Here is a 15,171-nt window from a genome sequence, read left to right as displayed (position 1 = left end):
AAAATCAAAATCTTCTTATCCTTCATAATGCTGGAGGGATGTCTCAGTTCTTTGGAGAACATTATCTTAACCTGTGAACTCTCTAATACCTGGTGCTGACTGATCAATCCTACAACCAACCGCTTTACTGACTTCTTAGGGAGTCCTTATCTCCATAAGAAAGGGGAATAAATTAATCTTACTAAAAATTCAGAAGTGACACTGAGTTCAGAAACGCAGAGAATCCTAGTCCTGGATTTCCTGCATTTGCCTTCCAGTTGAAGGATACTCACTGAGACACTATAACATGTTGCTTATTAATGCCCATCTGTTTTCTCTTTTTTTTAGATAATTATTTCCAGAGTATTTTGGATGTCAACTAATTACAGAACTCTAGCCCTCTCTAGAGAAAAAGGATTAATCAATGCAAAATATACTTTTCATGAATGGGCCATCCTGGGAGAGGTGCCACACAGAGACACAGAATGTACTGCAGGCACCACAAACATGTTAAGGAGACCAGCAGCATTCTTAAAGATGCCCAGATGCCTACCATTCTCCATGATGGTATCACACATACAAACAAACATGAGCCAGCATCACAGAGGAGTTAAGGTTTGGGACAAATTAACTTATATCCTCTACCGTCAAAATGATCCCTCCTACAAAATGGGCACCCAAAGCAACTTTATCAGTAAAATCCAGAACATAGCAAGAGTCATTGGTCCACTCTTGCAAATGGCAGAGAAATGGAAAGAGTTTTCTAAAATAAATAATCAGATGCCAAAGAGAAGGAGATGTAGCTGTTCATTTGTTTGTTTACATCTTTCTTTCCTTTTCGTCACTATAAAAATTAGCATAAAAGGATCCAGGGCAATCCATTATGATAAAGATACATAGATCCAGGACCTGACCACAAGAGGATTATGAATCTAAATTTACCACTTATTTTATTATATGATGTTGTCTTGTCAGGAATTAGGTATGGATCAAAATCAACACTCAAGTTGTACTAAAAATCAGCTCTGAATGACACATCAGAAACATCCATAGTCTAAAGTTTTTTTTCAAGTATGTCAGCACCTACTGAGTATCTGTTACCCATGACTCTAGTTAGACAAAATTAGAAAAATAAGTAGATAAGTGGTATTGATTCAAAATCTTGAGAGCTTCCCAGGTGAAATTTGAAATTGGTCCCCCACACACGGAGAGCTAGGAGAGACCAAATAGGCAGACTGCTCCAGACTGCTAGGTGGCAGGTTTAATAGGCAAGGAACTTACTTGTTAAACTTGTCTTAGACGTCACAAAATGAGTAGATCTCCACACCCAACTGGCGTAATCATAAAAGTTTGCATAGGGGCCTTAACCGGGTTCAGACACGATCATCCAGGTGGTCTCAACAACACCTTACTCTCTCAAGGCTACCTCCTTAAAAACAGCTCCCATGTGGAATGATAGGCAGAATGTATATTCCAAGGAAAGTGGTGGTAGGAGGGGGAGAAGCCTCCAGTTGCTGGGGTCCAGATTGTGGGTCAACCAGGGGTCACGTCCTTTGAGTGACCGCTAATAGTCAATATTATGACAGAATAAAATATGTTACTATATAAAATGATTTACAATAGCTCCACTGTTAAGACATTCTGATGAATAATTACAGACTTGCTGTCTCAAGTCTATGTGAGAAAAGAGAATTGGGATGTTTATGTTTTCTCTACTTAAAATATTTCCGAGCTACTAAAATTTACCATTATTATTTCATAACCTACTAAAAAAATGTAAAATATAATAATCTCTTCAGTGGCCAAGACTCTATCATGTCCACTATAGTCCATAGGACCCTGTCTTGTTCAACACAGGCATTCAGAAATGTCCACTGATTTGAAAGGCTCATCCTCCTTTTGCTGAGGACATTTCTACCTAATAGACACAAGCTTGCACCTATGAAGATGTCCCCCAACAAAAGCCACATTTGTCATCAGATACTAACATTGGAAACTATCACCAAAGTGCCGGTCCCATGTTTTTTGCTTGCTAACAAATTTCTTCATAGTAAATAATTAATTTTATTTGTGTTAATGAAGCTATAAATAACTAATTGCACCTTACTTTAGAAGTGCACTCCCTGAATTGTCACAGAATTTCAGTTTTTCCGTGTTTTTTTCTTCAGTTTCTTTTCTTTCATTGTCTCAAAAAGAAATGGTGTGATCTCTTTTTTTATGAAACTAAAATAATGTTTCTTGTGAGATCACAGGTAAATTTACACATCACTGGATAAACTTTTCCCCCAAAAATTCAAAATAAGTTGAAAAATTTTAAATATAAAAAGTAAAATTTCAATTATTAAAAATTTAAGTTTCATCTCCTTATAATTAGATACATCCTGTTAAAAAAAATCTGTCAGATGACATAATTTCTCAGTATTCATATTTTTTTTACTCAAAAAAGCAATATTTATGACATTCAGAGGTTGACTACTATGTTACTTTGCTTCTACGAAGCTTCAACATAAAATGAATTGGATGACTTACCCTTCTTATTATCATTATATTTGTCAGACTTAGTGAGCATTTATTACTTGGAAACATACAATTGTCTCTTGAGACATATTACACTTATGGGATAGAAATTATTAGATTTATGCATAAAGTCTATTTGTGCTTTCATCTGTTAGAGAAAGAGCCATCATTATTTCAGAATACCCTGAAGTGCATGACTATTTTTACTATGTTAATACATGAATTGTTCCTTTTCATTAAGAAATTTTAGTTGAAGTTAAATGCTTCATTGATTTGTTTAATAATCTAAAAGAAAAAGATTTGAGGAAATAGGATGTCCTTCCTTAATTTTACTTATTTATTAAAATGTACTAAACAAATTATTTACTTTCAACACTATTCCAGAAATAACCTCATGTTATAGATATGATACCCAGCTTAAATTTATTATTTTGTGTATCATTATTCTGAAAAGGAAGCTCATAAATAAAATCAGACAATTAATATACTGACACACTACTTCCTAAACTAGAGAACACTAGTTAGAATATTCATTGTCATGGTAAACACATTAAAATGCATTACACTGGTAGGGAGTTTAAGAAATGCTAGATTAACCTCCAGAGTGTCTCATGGCCTTCAGTGTGTTAAAATACATTAGGAGTCTCCAAAAGGAAATAGACTGTGCAGTTCATTCTGAACACAGTGTTTCATGAATATTCTTAAGCATAGATTAGAACCTCTTTTCATGGAACAGTATGGAAAATCAGAATTTTAAGGAATGTACTTTGGGGAACTCACGATACAATAGTTACTCAAGCCTCATCAGGAAAAACAAAAGATCCATTCAGTTCCAACATCAGTTATTGTGGAACCAAGCAAACAAAACTGTATTGTTACAAAATAGTTCTCCCTCCCTGCACCCCCACAAAAACTACCTTCAGAATAATTTGGATTTTGCAGAATCAGGGATGACTAAAATATCTACCACAGCTTACTATGTTGTTGGTTTATCAAGGGATGGAAATGTCCTTTTAAGCCCATGCTAATTGATTTTTCTTTTCATGTGTCAAAAAATGGAACAATATCAAGGGCACCTGGGTGGCTCAGTCAGTTAAGTGTCCAACTTCAGCTCTGGTCATGATCTCGCGGTTGGTGGGTTCAAACCCCACGTGGGGCTCTGTGCTGACAGCTTGGAGCCTGGAGCCTGCTTCCATTTCTGTGTCTCCCTCTCTTTCTGCCCCTCCCCAACTCATACTATGTCTCTTTCTTTCTCAAAAATAAATAAACATTAAAAAATTATTTTAAAATTGGGATAATATCAACCAATTTGTGAAAAATAGATTGGTTTGGTAAATTTAGGACATTTTGAAGGATTTGAGTATCATATTTCTTATCTGATTATTTATTGTTGCACCTTTAATTGCCAAGCTCCCAGGAATCTTTATTTTAATCACCAAAGAGCAACAAATTCAGGGCAAAAAAAAAAGTCAATAGCTAAAGGTAGCAATTCTCTCCCCCTTATAAGGCGAGATCCATAATGGATATGTAGTAAAGAATCCTATTTTATTTTTGTGTAGATCCTTCAGTAGAATAAACTGATGAATTTAAAAATCTGTAAGACCAGGGGCGCCTGGGTGGCTCAGTTGGTTGGGCATCCAACTTGAGCTCAGGTCATGATATTACAGTTTGTGAGTTCGAGCCCCACGTCGGGCTCCGTGCTGACAGCTCAGAGCCTGGAGCCTGCCTTGGATTCTGTGTCTCCTCCTCTCTCTGCCCCTCCCATGTTCACGCTCTGTCTCTGTCTCTCAATAATAAATAAACATTAAAAAATTTTGTTTAAAAAAAATCTGTAAGACTTTTGATTTTCTTATTTGCTATAGATCTCACCTTGGAATTTTTTTTCAAATTCAGTCAATCATGTAAATGTCTTAATTGTGTCATATATTTCATAACATTGTTCATAATACAGATCTTTATGAGAAGTACACCTTTCATTTTAAAGAAGACGCATATTATAATTCAGCAATATTATACTGGGCCAATGTTTAAATATTTTAATAGAAAAATATTCTCTCCTTTTAAAGCCATATTTTTACAAACTTTACTGTTTGTAATAAATTTAATAATTTTCAGAACCTAGTGAACTCTACAAAAACATTTATTTATTTATTTATTTATTTATTTATTTATTTATTTATTTATTTATTTATTTATAGTGTGTGGGCAGAGAAAGAGGAAGAGAGAGAGAATCCCAAGCAGGCTCTATACCGTCAGCACCTGTGAGATCATGACCTGAGCTGAAATGAAGAGTCAGACGCCCAACTGACTGAGCCACCCAGGCACCCCTCAAAAATACATTTTTAACTGTATCTGGCAACCTAGCCCGTCATACTATATTATACCAGGATTAACCACATTTCTATAGTAAACTTTCAAAGATATGTTACATATTTTCCTGCTCTCTTAGAGACACTGAATATAAGGTAACCTTTTCTTGCTAACAGTGGCAGAATTCCTTTATCTGAAAGACATCGGAGTTACAGATGTAGCTCTGTGTGCTTATAGAGACTACGAAACTTTCATGTGTTCCCCCTTCTGCAAGAACCATCTCTTCTCAGTACAGATTAGATATTCCCATGCCTTCTGATTTGTCCCGTGTTTCCCTCCACTCTTCTTGAACTTAATCAGAGGCTGGTCCTAGAGCTCTCCTCCAGGGAAATGTTCATAAACTTTGTGATAGCTGCTTCCTCTAAGGAGAGGTTTTTGCTCACTTTTATATTTATACCTGCGTTCAAGATAGAGTCCTGAATCCAGAATGTCTGACCCTCCAGAAAGTAAAATGGGAAATAAGAGACCATTCTCACTTTTGTTCACTTGCCCCACATCCACCGTATTTGCAAAACTTCCCATAAAAGATTGCCAAAAACCTCTGGGTCAAATTTCACAATAATTCATAGCAACTCTCACTCATGTATTTATTTACTCTCTTTCTGTTTGCATAATGGGTTTACAGCCACTAAGCCTTGATGGTTAGTATATCTGAGTTTTCCTTTTACTTTGAATCACATTTCAGATTTCTCTTTCCATAGTAATAAACTTTGGGTATGTACTTTCTAAGCAAGTCAAGCCTACACCAGTTTGAAAATAACAGTTCAGAGCAGGGAATCCACATACATTATAGTTTTTCATCTTCACGACACCCTTCAAATCAGTATGATGTCTCGCCATCTTACTGGTGAGTTAACAGAGACTCAGAAGCCTCAACAAAATCCCACAGTCCTACATTTTGAAGTTGTGGTGTAAGAACTGTCACCCAGACCTTTTTCTCTCAAAACCCCAGTTAGTTCATAATAAACCATAGTTTTCCAAAATAGTCAAAAAGCCAAATAGTGACCATTACTTGTTTAGACAACCACTAGAACAGAGATCCACTGCTAATATTTAACATGATGATCTGAATCCTTTCAGTTATATTGTAGTCAATATATTTCTTCAAAGCTTTGAAATTCTAATGTACTTCAAGAATTTTCAACTCTCCGGTTTATTTCTTCCTCTTTCAAGATTTAACATCATTAAGAGTACATAAATCTCTATTTCAAACATCCAGAACAATGCATTCTCATGACTTTCAGAAGTCCCAGTCTTAAAGTTGACATAGTTTTACGTTTTGCTACTTGTACTGTTGTTAAAATTAGCCATGCCCTGTTGTAACGTTAACTCCGTAGCCACAGTAAACTTACAAGCATAATTAGCCTCCTACACCCATCAGGTGAGCCATGAACAGCACATTCTACTATTCAAGTTTATGGTGTATTTTGTGTTTGAGCAAAAACAGGTGAACACTACTGTTCATTGACATGTAATTTCTTAGCATCAAGGTAAACTTGTTTTATAACTTTCATAACAAAAAAATTAAAACTTTCAGAGACTTTACCCTTACACTAGAAGTTTGTTAACTTATTTGATAAAACATTAAAATAGACTAGGATATTTATATATTTTTCTTTACACATTCCTAATATCTCTGAGAGAAACTGGACTTTGCTCAGCTTCATCTCAATTAATGAAATAATCTTCCAGTATTGAACAATCACAACAAGGGCTCAAAATAAATAGATTCTGGTTTTAAAAAGGAAGGTAAACTACATCATTCAACTAAAATCCATTTTGCCCACATTGTAGTACTGAAATTTTATTAATAATTTTATCACACTGTGTTCAGCAAAACCCATGAACTCATTAATTTTAAGATGGTTGACCAGAAAAAACAAAAAACAAAAAACAAAAAACAAAAAAAAAACACATGGAAATACAAGCTAGTTAGTACAACTTTTTCAGTCTGTGATAGTTGCTTTTTTACTGTCAATTACATTATAAATCTGTGGTAAATCTCACACATCTTACCGTCAGTTTCTCCTCTAAATTCTCATTTAATAAGCTTCCTTTTTCATGCTTTTCAAATTCCATGTTGCAAGAGAATGAGAGAGACAGAGAGACAGTGGGAGAGAGAGAGAGAGAGAGAAACAGAAAAAGAGATTCAGATTCTGTCTAGAAAATGATTTGACGTGCTTACATGTTAGATATTGCAGGACATTCCAAGTTGTGAGAGCTCAGGACACTATCAGAAAGCCCTGGCGATAATTTCTGGTTAGCTAGTGTTTCCATTTATAGATGTTCAAACCCCATAAACAGAGCACTGAAGAGAAGTCAGGCAGCTGGCCTTAGATAATGATAAATGTCACTAGATATAAAAGCAAACTCTTCAACAGGAGAATATTCCAACAGGTTAGGTTCCTTGAACCATGAAAGATGCATGTGACAAAAAGCCACTATCAAAGAATTCATTCATAGCGTTGGAGCACAATAAAATATACTCTAGAACACAGACCTAATAAATCAGTTTACAAAGGACAAATGTAATCGTCATGTAGCCAATATGAATCAGCCAGCCTAGTTCTACCAAATTCCAGTTTGGGTCCTCATAGTCCAGATATTTATGCATTATTTTGTAGCTCAAAAGTTTAAAAAGCTACTTACAGGGGTAAAAAATAGCTAGTTAAAACTATTAACACACAACATATATATTCAAGGGGTATTGCTAATGTTATTCTGAAAAGCTGGCAAATGATGTTTAGAAACACCGTAAAATAAAAGTGGTGTTTTCCTTCATTAAAAAAAAAAAATGATTATTCTCTTCATTATCTTGGCTTTTCTACTGGGAACAAAGTCAGGACATAGGAGATGAAATTCATTTTTCCAATGTAACAAATGTTTACAGAATTCTTTGAAAATTGTTACATGTCTTAAAGAAAATTAATTATGTAACTTGATGGTAATTACCTCTCCGTATTTTTTGCAGCAAACCAGATATGTGGATGGAAATAAAAAATAAAAATGGCTTTGGGAGTAAGCTAACACTGATCTCTATGGTAGTCTAATCCCTCGGCCTCTTTGAAACATTTTAACACCTGTTTCTGACCTTAACTCAAATTTCCTATCAGTTTTTCCTTTACTTTTTAAGAAAACATTTTAGGAAAAGTATTGTGAGGCTCCACCCTTTAGAGTGATTACAGTCGGTTCTCTGTTGCCAGGCAGAGTTGCTCTGGAGTTTATTCTGCATCTTGATGAAAGGGCTGAGGATCTCATAAGTGAAACATTTAGGAAGAAATAAGCCTAGCTAGCCCTGCCTCAGAATGATGACTTCAGAAACACTGTATCAGACTCATGGGCAAAAGGGACTTCCCTCTTGGCTCAACTCTGCATTCCAGAAAAAGAAACATACACGCCTGTTGCCCTAACAAGTTTGAAAACTGATGTCTTAGAAGTTGACTAGCATGCAAGATTGGTATGTGTCAAAAGCAAGGCAATCATTGAAATTTTATGTAAATGGAACTTCCAAAATCTCTCTAGGAAAATAAAAAAGCATGCTATGGCTGCAAAAGGAAACTCCACTTTGCTAGTTTTATGCCTGAAGGTGAAATTTGGGATCCAGTTAGAAGCAGAGGAATGGTGGGTGCAGAACTGGTTGGGGAAGAACAGTGATAATTAGAGGGATGTGCCAGTGATGTCCCCCAACGGGGATGAAAATTTTCACTTCAGCAAACATGTCCTGAGAACCTGTAACAGGTGAAGATTATTCCAGGTGCAGACATATTCTTTTAAATAATAAATAAAAATAATAGGATTAAAAGATATAATTTCTACTTTTCTTTCCTCAACAAACTCTCAATGTAGGCATGACTGGATATAACTAGTATAATAATACTTTTACTTATCACACTTTAATAGTACTCACCTTGTGCCAGGAACTCCTTTAAGGCTCTACATGTATTATCTCAATTAATTCTCAAAACAATTCTAGATAGTAGATACTATTATCTTCACCACTGTGATGGGCTGAATTGTACCCCCCCACACACACATTCGTGTTGAAGTCCTGTTACTCAGCATTTCAGAATAAGGCTATATTTGGAAATAGACTATTTAAAGAGACAATGAAGGTAAAATGAAGTCATCAGGGTAGGCACTAATCCAGTGTGACTTGTGTCCTTATAAGAAGAGGAGATTAAGACAAAAATACAAAAAAATAGAGAAGACCAGGTAAAGACACAGAGAGAAGGCAGCTATTCTACCGGCCAAGGAGAGAGGCCTTCAGAGGAAACCAATGCTGCCAGCACCTTGACCTTGGACTTCCAGCCTCCAGGATAGGAGGAAAGATATTTCTAGTAAGTCACCCAGCTTATGGTATTTGTTGAGTTAAACATATATAATAATAAGACAGGGGCACCCGGGTGGCTCAGTCAGTTAAGTGTCCAACTTCGGCTCAAGTCAGGATTTCACAGCTTGTGAGTTCAAGCCCCATGTCAGGCTCTGTGCTGACATCTCAGAGCCTAGAGCCTGCTTCAGATTCTGTGCCTCCCTCTCTCTGCCCCTCTCCCACTCATGCTCGCTCTCTCTCTCTCTCAAAAATAAACATTTAAAAAATTAAAAAAAATAATAAGACAATTACACAACTAACAGGTGACACTCAAGTTCCCTGGCCCAAGGTCCTAACCACTGTGTGCATCAGCACCTCTGAACAAGTAGGTCCGTCCCAGCCATGACAGGGAAAGTGGGTGAATAACACCAGCATTCTATGGTGAATGCTATCTACTCCATCCATTTACAAAGGTAGGCTTAAAGATATTCTCTCTTTTTTTATGCTTATTTATTTTGATAGAGAGCAGGCACACATGGGGGAGGGGCAGAGAAAGAGGGAGAGAGAGAATCCCAAGAAGGCTCAGCACCATCAGTGCAGAGCCCCAATTCCAGGGCTTGAACCCACGAACCCTGGGATCATGACCTGAGCCGAAACCAAGAGTTGGACACTTAACTGACTGAGCCACTCAGGTATCCCTAAAAATATTCTAGATATGTGTTAGAAACAAGGGCTTTTTTTCTTTTTTCTTTTTTAGGTGAAAGTATGCCTATGCTAAAGCTAGCACTTGTCCATTTACGGGTCAAATAGCCCAGACTAGACCACACTGGTCTCCTTTCCGCTTGTCTGTCACTACCAGTATTTTCCTTCCTCTGACAGGAATGCTCTCTCCCCAGACAGTCATGTGGCTCCCTTCTCACTTGAGCTAGATCTTCCCCAGGGACCTCATCTAAAATAGCAAACTCTCTGTCCACTCACTTGCTGTGTTCTTCTTCATAGCTCTTATCACCTCTGGCATTATATTATTTCACATGATATTTTAAGTGTATCCATAACTCTTTATTTGTCATTTGTCTCTTCCAGTAGAGTATAAGCACCAGAGGGCGCTTTATGTAACACTTTACCCAGGCACTTAGAACATAGTAGGGACCAAATAAACCTTTGTAAAGGAAAGAGGACAGGAGGAAGAGGAAGGAAAGAAAAAAAGCAAACAAGGAAAGAGGGAGGAGGGATGGAGGGAGGAAAGGAGATACAGGAAGGAAAGTATTAAATGGATGTGACTTAAGACATTTCAGGGGCGCCTGGGTGGCTCAGTCGGTTGAGCGTCCGACTTCAGCTCAGGTCATGATCTCACGATCTGTGAGTTCAAGCCCCGCGTCGGGCTCTGTGCTGACAGCTCAGAGCCTGGAGCCTGCTTCACATTCTGTGTCTCCCTCTCTCTCTGCCCCTCCCCTGTTCATACTCTGTCTCTCTCTGTCTCAAAAATAAATAAATGTTAAAAAAATTTAAAAAAAAAAAAAAAAAAGACATTTCATACACTGTTATTTATATAATTTTTGGTAGGGAACAAAGGAACAAAATGCATTTATCCAACACAAATCATGTTACAGATGAACACAATATTGACTGTTCACTTATCTTACTCAAATGACTAACTATTGGAGCAAAGGAAAAATAAACAGACTTAAGAAGCAGGATGCCTTCGACTCTGTAAAGAACTCTTACAAGTCAACAGTACAAAGTACAAACAACCCAGTTTAAAAATAGTTGAAGTATTTGAATAGACATGTCTCCAAAGAAGACAAATGGCCAACAAGCATATGGAAAGATGTTGTGATTAGGGAACACAAATCAAAACCACAACGAGAGAACACTTCACACCCATGAGGATGGCTAAAATCAAATAACAGACAGTAACAGGCACTAGTTACAAGTGGATAAGCTGGAACCCTCCTACATTGCTGGTAGGACTATAAAGTTGAGCAGCCACTTAAAATTATTTTTAATGTTTATTTTCGAGACAGAAAGCGAGCACAAGTGGGTGAGGGGCAGAGAGAGAGAGAGAGAGAGAGAGAGAGAGGGAGACAGAAAATCCAAAGCAGGCTCTACACTGTCAGTGCAGAGTCTAACTTTTGATTTCAACTCATGGGTTCATGAGATCGTGACCTGGGTAGCAATCAAGAGTCAGATGCTTTCCTGACTGAACCACTCAGGCGCCCCACAAACAGCCATTTCAGAAAACAGTGTGGCAGTTCCCCAACATTTTATATAGTTATGTGACCCAGCATTTTCACTTCTAGGCACACACACAAGAACTAATAACATGTGTCCACACAAAAACTTGCACACACATGTTCATGACAGCATTACTCATAACAGAAAATGGAAACAACACCTGAACGGTGAAATAATGTGAAATGCCATATGTGGCATATTATTCATCAATAAAAAGGAATGAAGTATTGACACACACAGACAACATGGATGAACCTTGAAAATATAAGCGAAAGAAGCCAGTCACATATTACGCGATTTATATGAACCATCTGGAATAATCGGCAAGTCCGTAGGAACAGAAAGATAACTGGTGTTTGCCAGGGGTTGGGGGGGACCAGAGTGAGGAGTGACTGCTAACAGACATGGGGCTTCCTCTTGAGGTGATGAAAATATCCTGAAATCAGATAGTCAGGATCACTACACAACTCTGAATATACTAAAAACCACTGAACTGTGTATGTACTTTAAAAGAGTGAATTATATCTCAATAAAGCTATTATTTAAAAAAAAAAAAAAACAGAGAAAGATCCGTAATTCCTTTTCAAGCTGGAAATTTATCACTTTTTTCCCAGAAACATAATATGAGTAACAGGTCACTCCAAACAGGAAATTAAAATCGACGCCACCATAGGCAAGCAAGAATTCCATTCAAAAGTGAAACAACCCTCAGAAAATGATATTTACTTCAAGATACTGGCACCTCTTCTATTACTTTGCATCAGCGTCATGCACCTCTTATGGTGGATGAAATCTCAGCTGATCAGATTTTGTGATGTTGTGCCTATATTCAAAAACGGGGAGAGTGGGGTTTGCAACTCTTAAAATGGCCTGTGCACCTGTAGGGTCAGAGAATGAAATATACTGGGTTTTGTTTTTAATGGTGATTTCCCCACCCCTGCCATTTAAACAGCTTTCACCTCCACAGCAAAAGCACAGATAGGTGCTCTACATCTGAAACCTCACAAAGGAGACAGACACTCACGAGGCATGAAAAGCAAATGCTGTTTTCTTTGGAAAAAATAACAGCCTGGTGTAGACAACTGAGGCTCTTCCTCGTTGAGTGCTCCGAGGCTAAAGAGCTTTTTATCGAAAAGGGGATCCTCTTCTGAGACAATGAATGCCTTTTATATGGGTTGATCAGTCCACATGGCACCTGCGGGGCATGGGTAGGTCCTGTATGCTCTCCACAGTCAAATCAGAAGCCCATGTAACCCCTATACCCATTTAGAGGTGCACCAGGATACTACACTAAGCAGGTAACTTAGCCTGTTGCAAAACCACGCCAGAAATGTGTTTCCCATGGTACTCAACAGCCAAATACAAATCTAGCTTAGACCTGGCACTGAAAACTCATCTCCAACAGCTAACTTTTGACCTACTGGTGTTGCTCTTAGTTCAGAATTTACACCCATGTGTCTGGAAGGCTCTGTCTGATGTTCAAATGGGATGGGTTGGGGCAGGGAGGAGGTGTTGGCGGTGAAAAACAAAGGGACGATACTGATTCCCAGAATTTTCTAGTTTTCCCAGCAACCCTACCTGAGTCTATTTATCAGGTATGGCCACTGTAAACTCTCAAGGAGCATCTGTGAACTCTTCTTCCAGAAACTTCCTCTCATCTTCTCATCTGTCTGTGCATCTGGAAAACAGGCAAACACAGGAAGACTTTTAATATCTTCACCATCACCACTTGTAACCTCCCATCCGGCTTCTGCAGGCCAGAGGCACAGGATGCTGAGAGTTACGGTACATGCTCACAGTTTATGAAAAGATGATGTCTACGGAGGAATTTTTAAATCAAATTATAACTATATAATAAACATTTCTGTCATTTGAATCTGCCAAGTAGACACAAAAGCAAACCCTAAAATATCAGTATAGGATAATTACGATAATAGCAGCTTAACAAATTTGTACCTTTGTAATTGCCACCCTTCAGTGAAACATAAACCTTTTCTACTGGAATATGATATTTTTTTACATCTTCTGATACTATTTGTGCCCCTATTTTGGTTCTGGGCCATGTTTTAAAAAATGACTGTAGAGAAGACATTTTAGTCAATGTAAGGAAAGAGACATTTTCTTGATAAAATCATTTCTTGATGACAGAGCATTTGTTCGGAACATTAGAAAATAGTTCAATCAAGCGAGAGCTCCAAGAACTTTGAAAGTGCTAGCTTTTTGAATGCATGCATCTGCAAAAAACAATCCTTTTACCAATATTTACCAAAAACTAAAATGTGAAGTACAAAAAACTAATACCAATATAATAATTTATAAATAACCGTAATTCTGTTATAAAACTAAATCCATACCTTAAGAGTCTACAACATACAAGCTGATTAAAAGCCCTTGGGAATCCAATTCCAGCATGTTCCATTGTTTTCACTATTCTGTATTCAGTATCTAAAATTTTCGAGGGACTTACGAGATATTTTCTCTTGTTCATGGTGACAGCCATGATGTGTGGGTTGAACAAGCTTTTGCTCTCGCACTTGGCAACACTCACTATATTGCCAGATCTTCTGAATAGTAGATATACTTGCCAGTAATGTCTCTTTCTGTCTCCCTTTCTCTCACACATACACACAAACACCACCACCATTGCCCTTTCAGGGGTGGAGACAACAGCCAACTTAAACTGATGAGACTTCAGAAAAAAGGACTCAGGAATGGAAGGCTTTACTTTTTGAATATTCGAATTACAATGTGTGCTGAGAAAAGAGCTCTGGATGGAAGTTTTCCTGTGTCTGTAGGGCTTAATCAAAGCAACCAGATGCACCACTGTAGTTCACTCGTCCCCTAAACCCAGCAGCTTAGCTGTGGCCATTGTGTTGACATGACAAATCACTTTGCCCCCTCAGTAACAGCTCCATGCCCTTTGAGACAGCGTGCCCGGGATATACTTTCAGATTTTTCAGTTGAAATTGAAACATGTTCCAAAGCAGTGTGCACTTATACAGAAAGAATGCTTACCTTTCAACTGACTTGGAAGCAGCCTGCAGGACAATAATCCATCGGGGAGGTCACCGGCCACATTCCCGGAGCAGCTGACCCTGTCAGTCTTTGGAAAGTACTGTTTACTCTGTAACTAATGCTGGATATCAGGCACAAGATACAGAAACTAAATTAAAAAAAGTTAGGCGTAAACCTCATCCCCATGGGGACCATTTCACAAAAACAGTAGTTGATAAGTGTCCCCAGATGATTTCTTTGTAAGCATATCTTGGCAGTAGCAGGGATTTAAAGTTAAGTGTTGAAAAAGTTTTGCAGTATATCCAACTATCTACTTTTTAGCGTACTGATGAAAATTCTTTAAGCTTCCCTAAGGACATGAGTGGTAGGAGAGTAAAAGGTTACTGAAAATGGAGTCTCTTTTCTATTTGTATCGACCGGGTTTTTAAAATACAATGGAAAGTCGTCCTGAAATGAACTGCCAATTGCTCTGGGGAAGGAAAGTCAGAATTATGTAGTAGGTGCCTATGCAAGATTGAACAAACTCCACAGTCAGCACAATTGCCGAGCTATCCAGCCACCAGAGAATCTCCAGAGAGGGGAAGATTGTTGGTTCACAAACTGGCCCCCATACGTGGAGGGCAAGGAGAGACTGAAGGAGGAGGCAGGCTACTCCAGATCAGTAGGTGGAAAGTTTAATAAGGAAGGGAACTTACATACAGGTTTGTATGTCCTACTTGGGTGTCTGCAAGATAAGTAGGTATCTG

The 15,171-nt window shown here is 37.8% G+C and overlaps 1 protein-coding gene across 1 annotated transcript in view; it reads right to left on the bottom strand.

The window, feature by feature from the left end:
- LOC102962699 (muscular LMNA interacting protein) overlaps nt 1–7,059 on the bottom strand; it is a 213,548-nt gene extending 206,489 nt beyond the window's left edge. Inside the window, exon 1 of the mRNA XM_042987606.1 lies at nt 6,883–7,059. Within this exon, the coding sequence (XP_042843540.1) occupies nt 6,883–6,945 (63 nt within the window). The 5' untranslated portion in view covers nt 6,946–7,059. The remainder of the gene's footprint in view (nt 1–6,882) is intronic.
- Between the last annotated feature and the right edge of the window lie 8,112 nt (nt 7,060–15,171).

The sequence above is a fragment of the Panthera tigris genome, chromosome B2 (assembly GCF_018350195.1).
Source record: "Panthera tigris isolate Pti1 chromosome B2, P.tigris_Pti1_mat1.1, whole genome shotgun sequence".
Lineage (NCBI taxonomy): Eukaryota > Metazoa > Chordata > Mammalia > Carnivora > Felidae > Panthera > Panthera tigris.
Note: the sequence above shows the minus strand (reverse complement) of the source record. Positions and strands in the feature narration are given on the sequence as shown.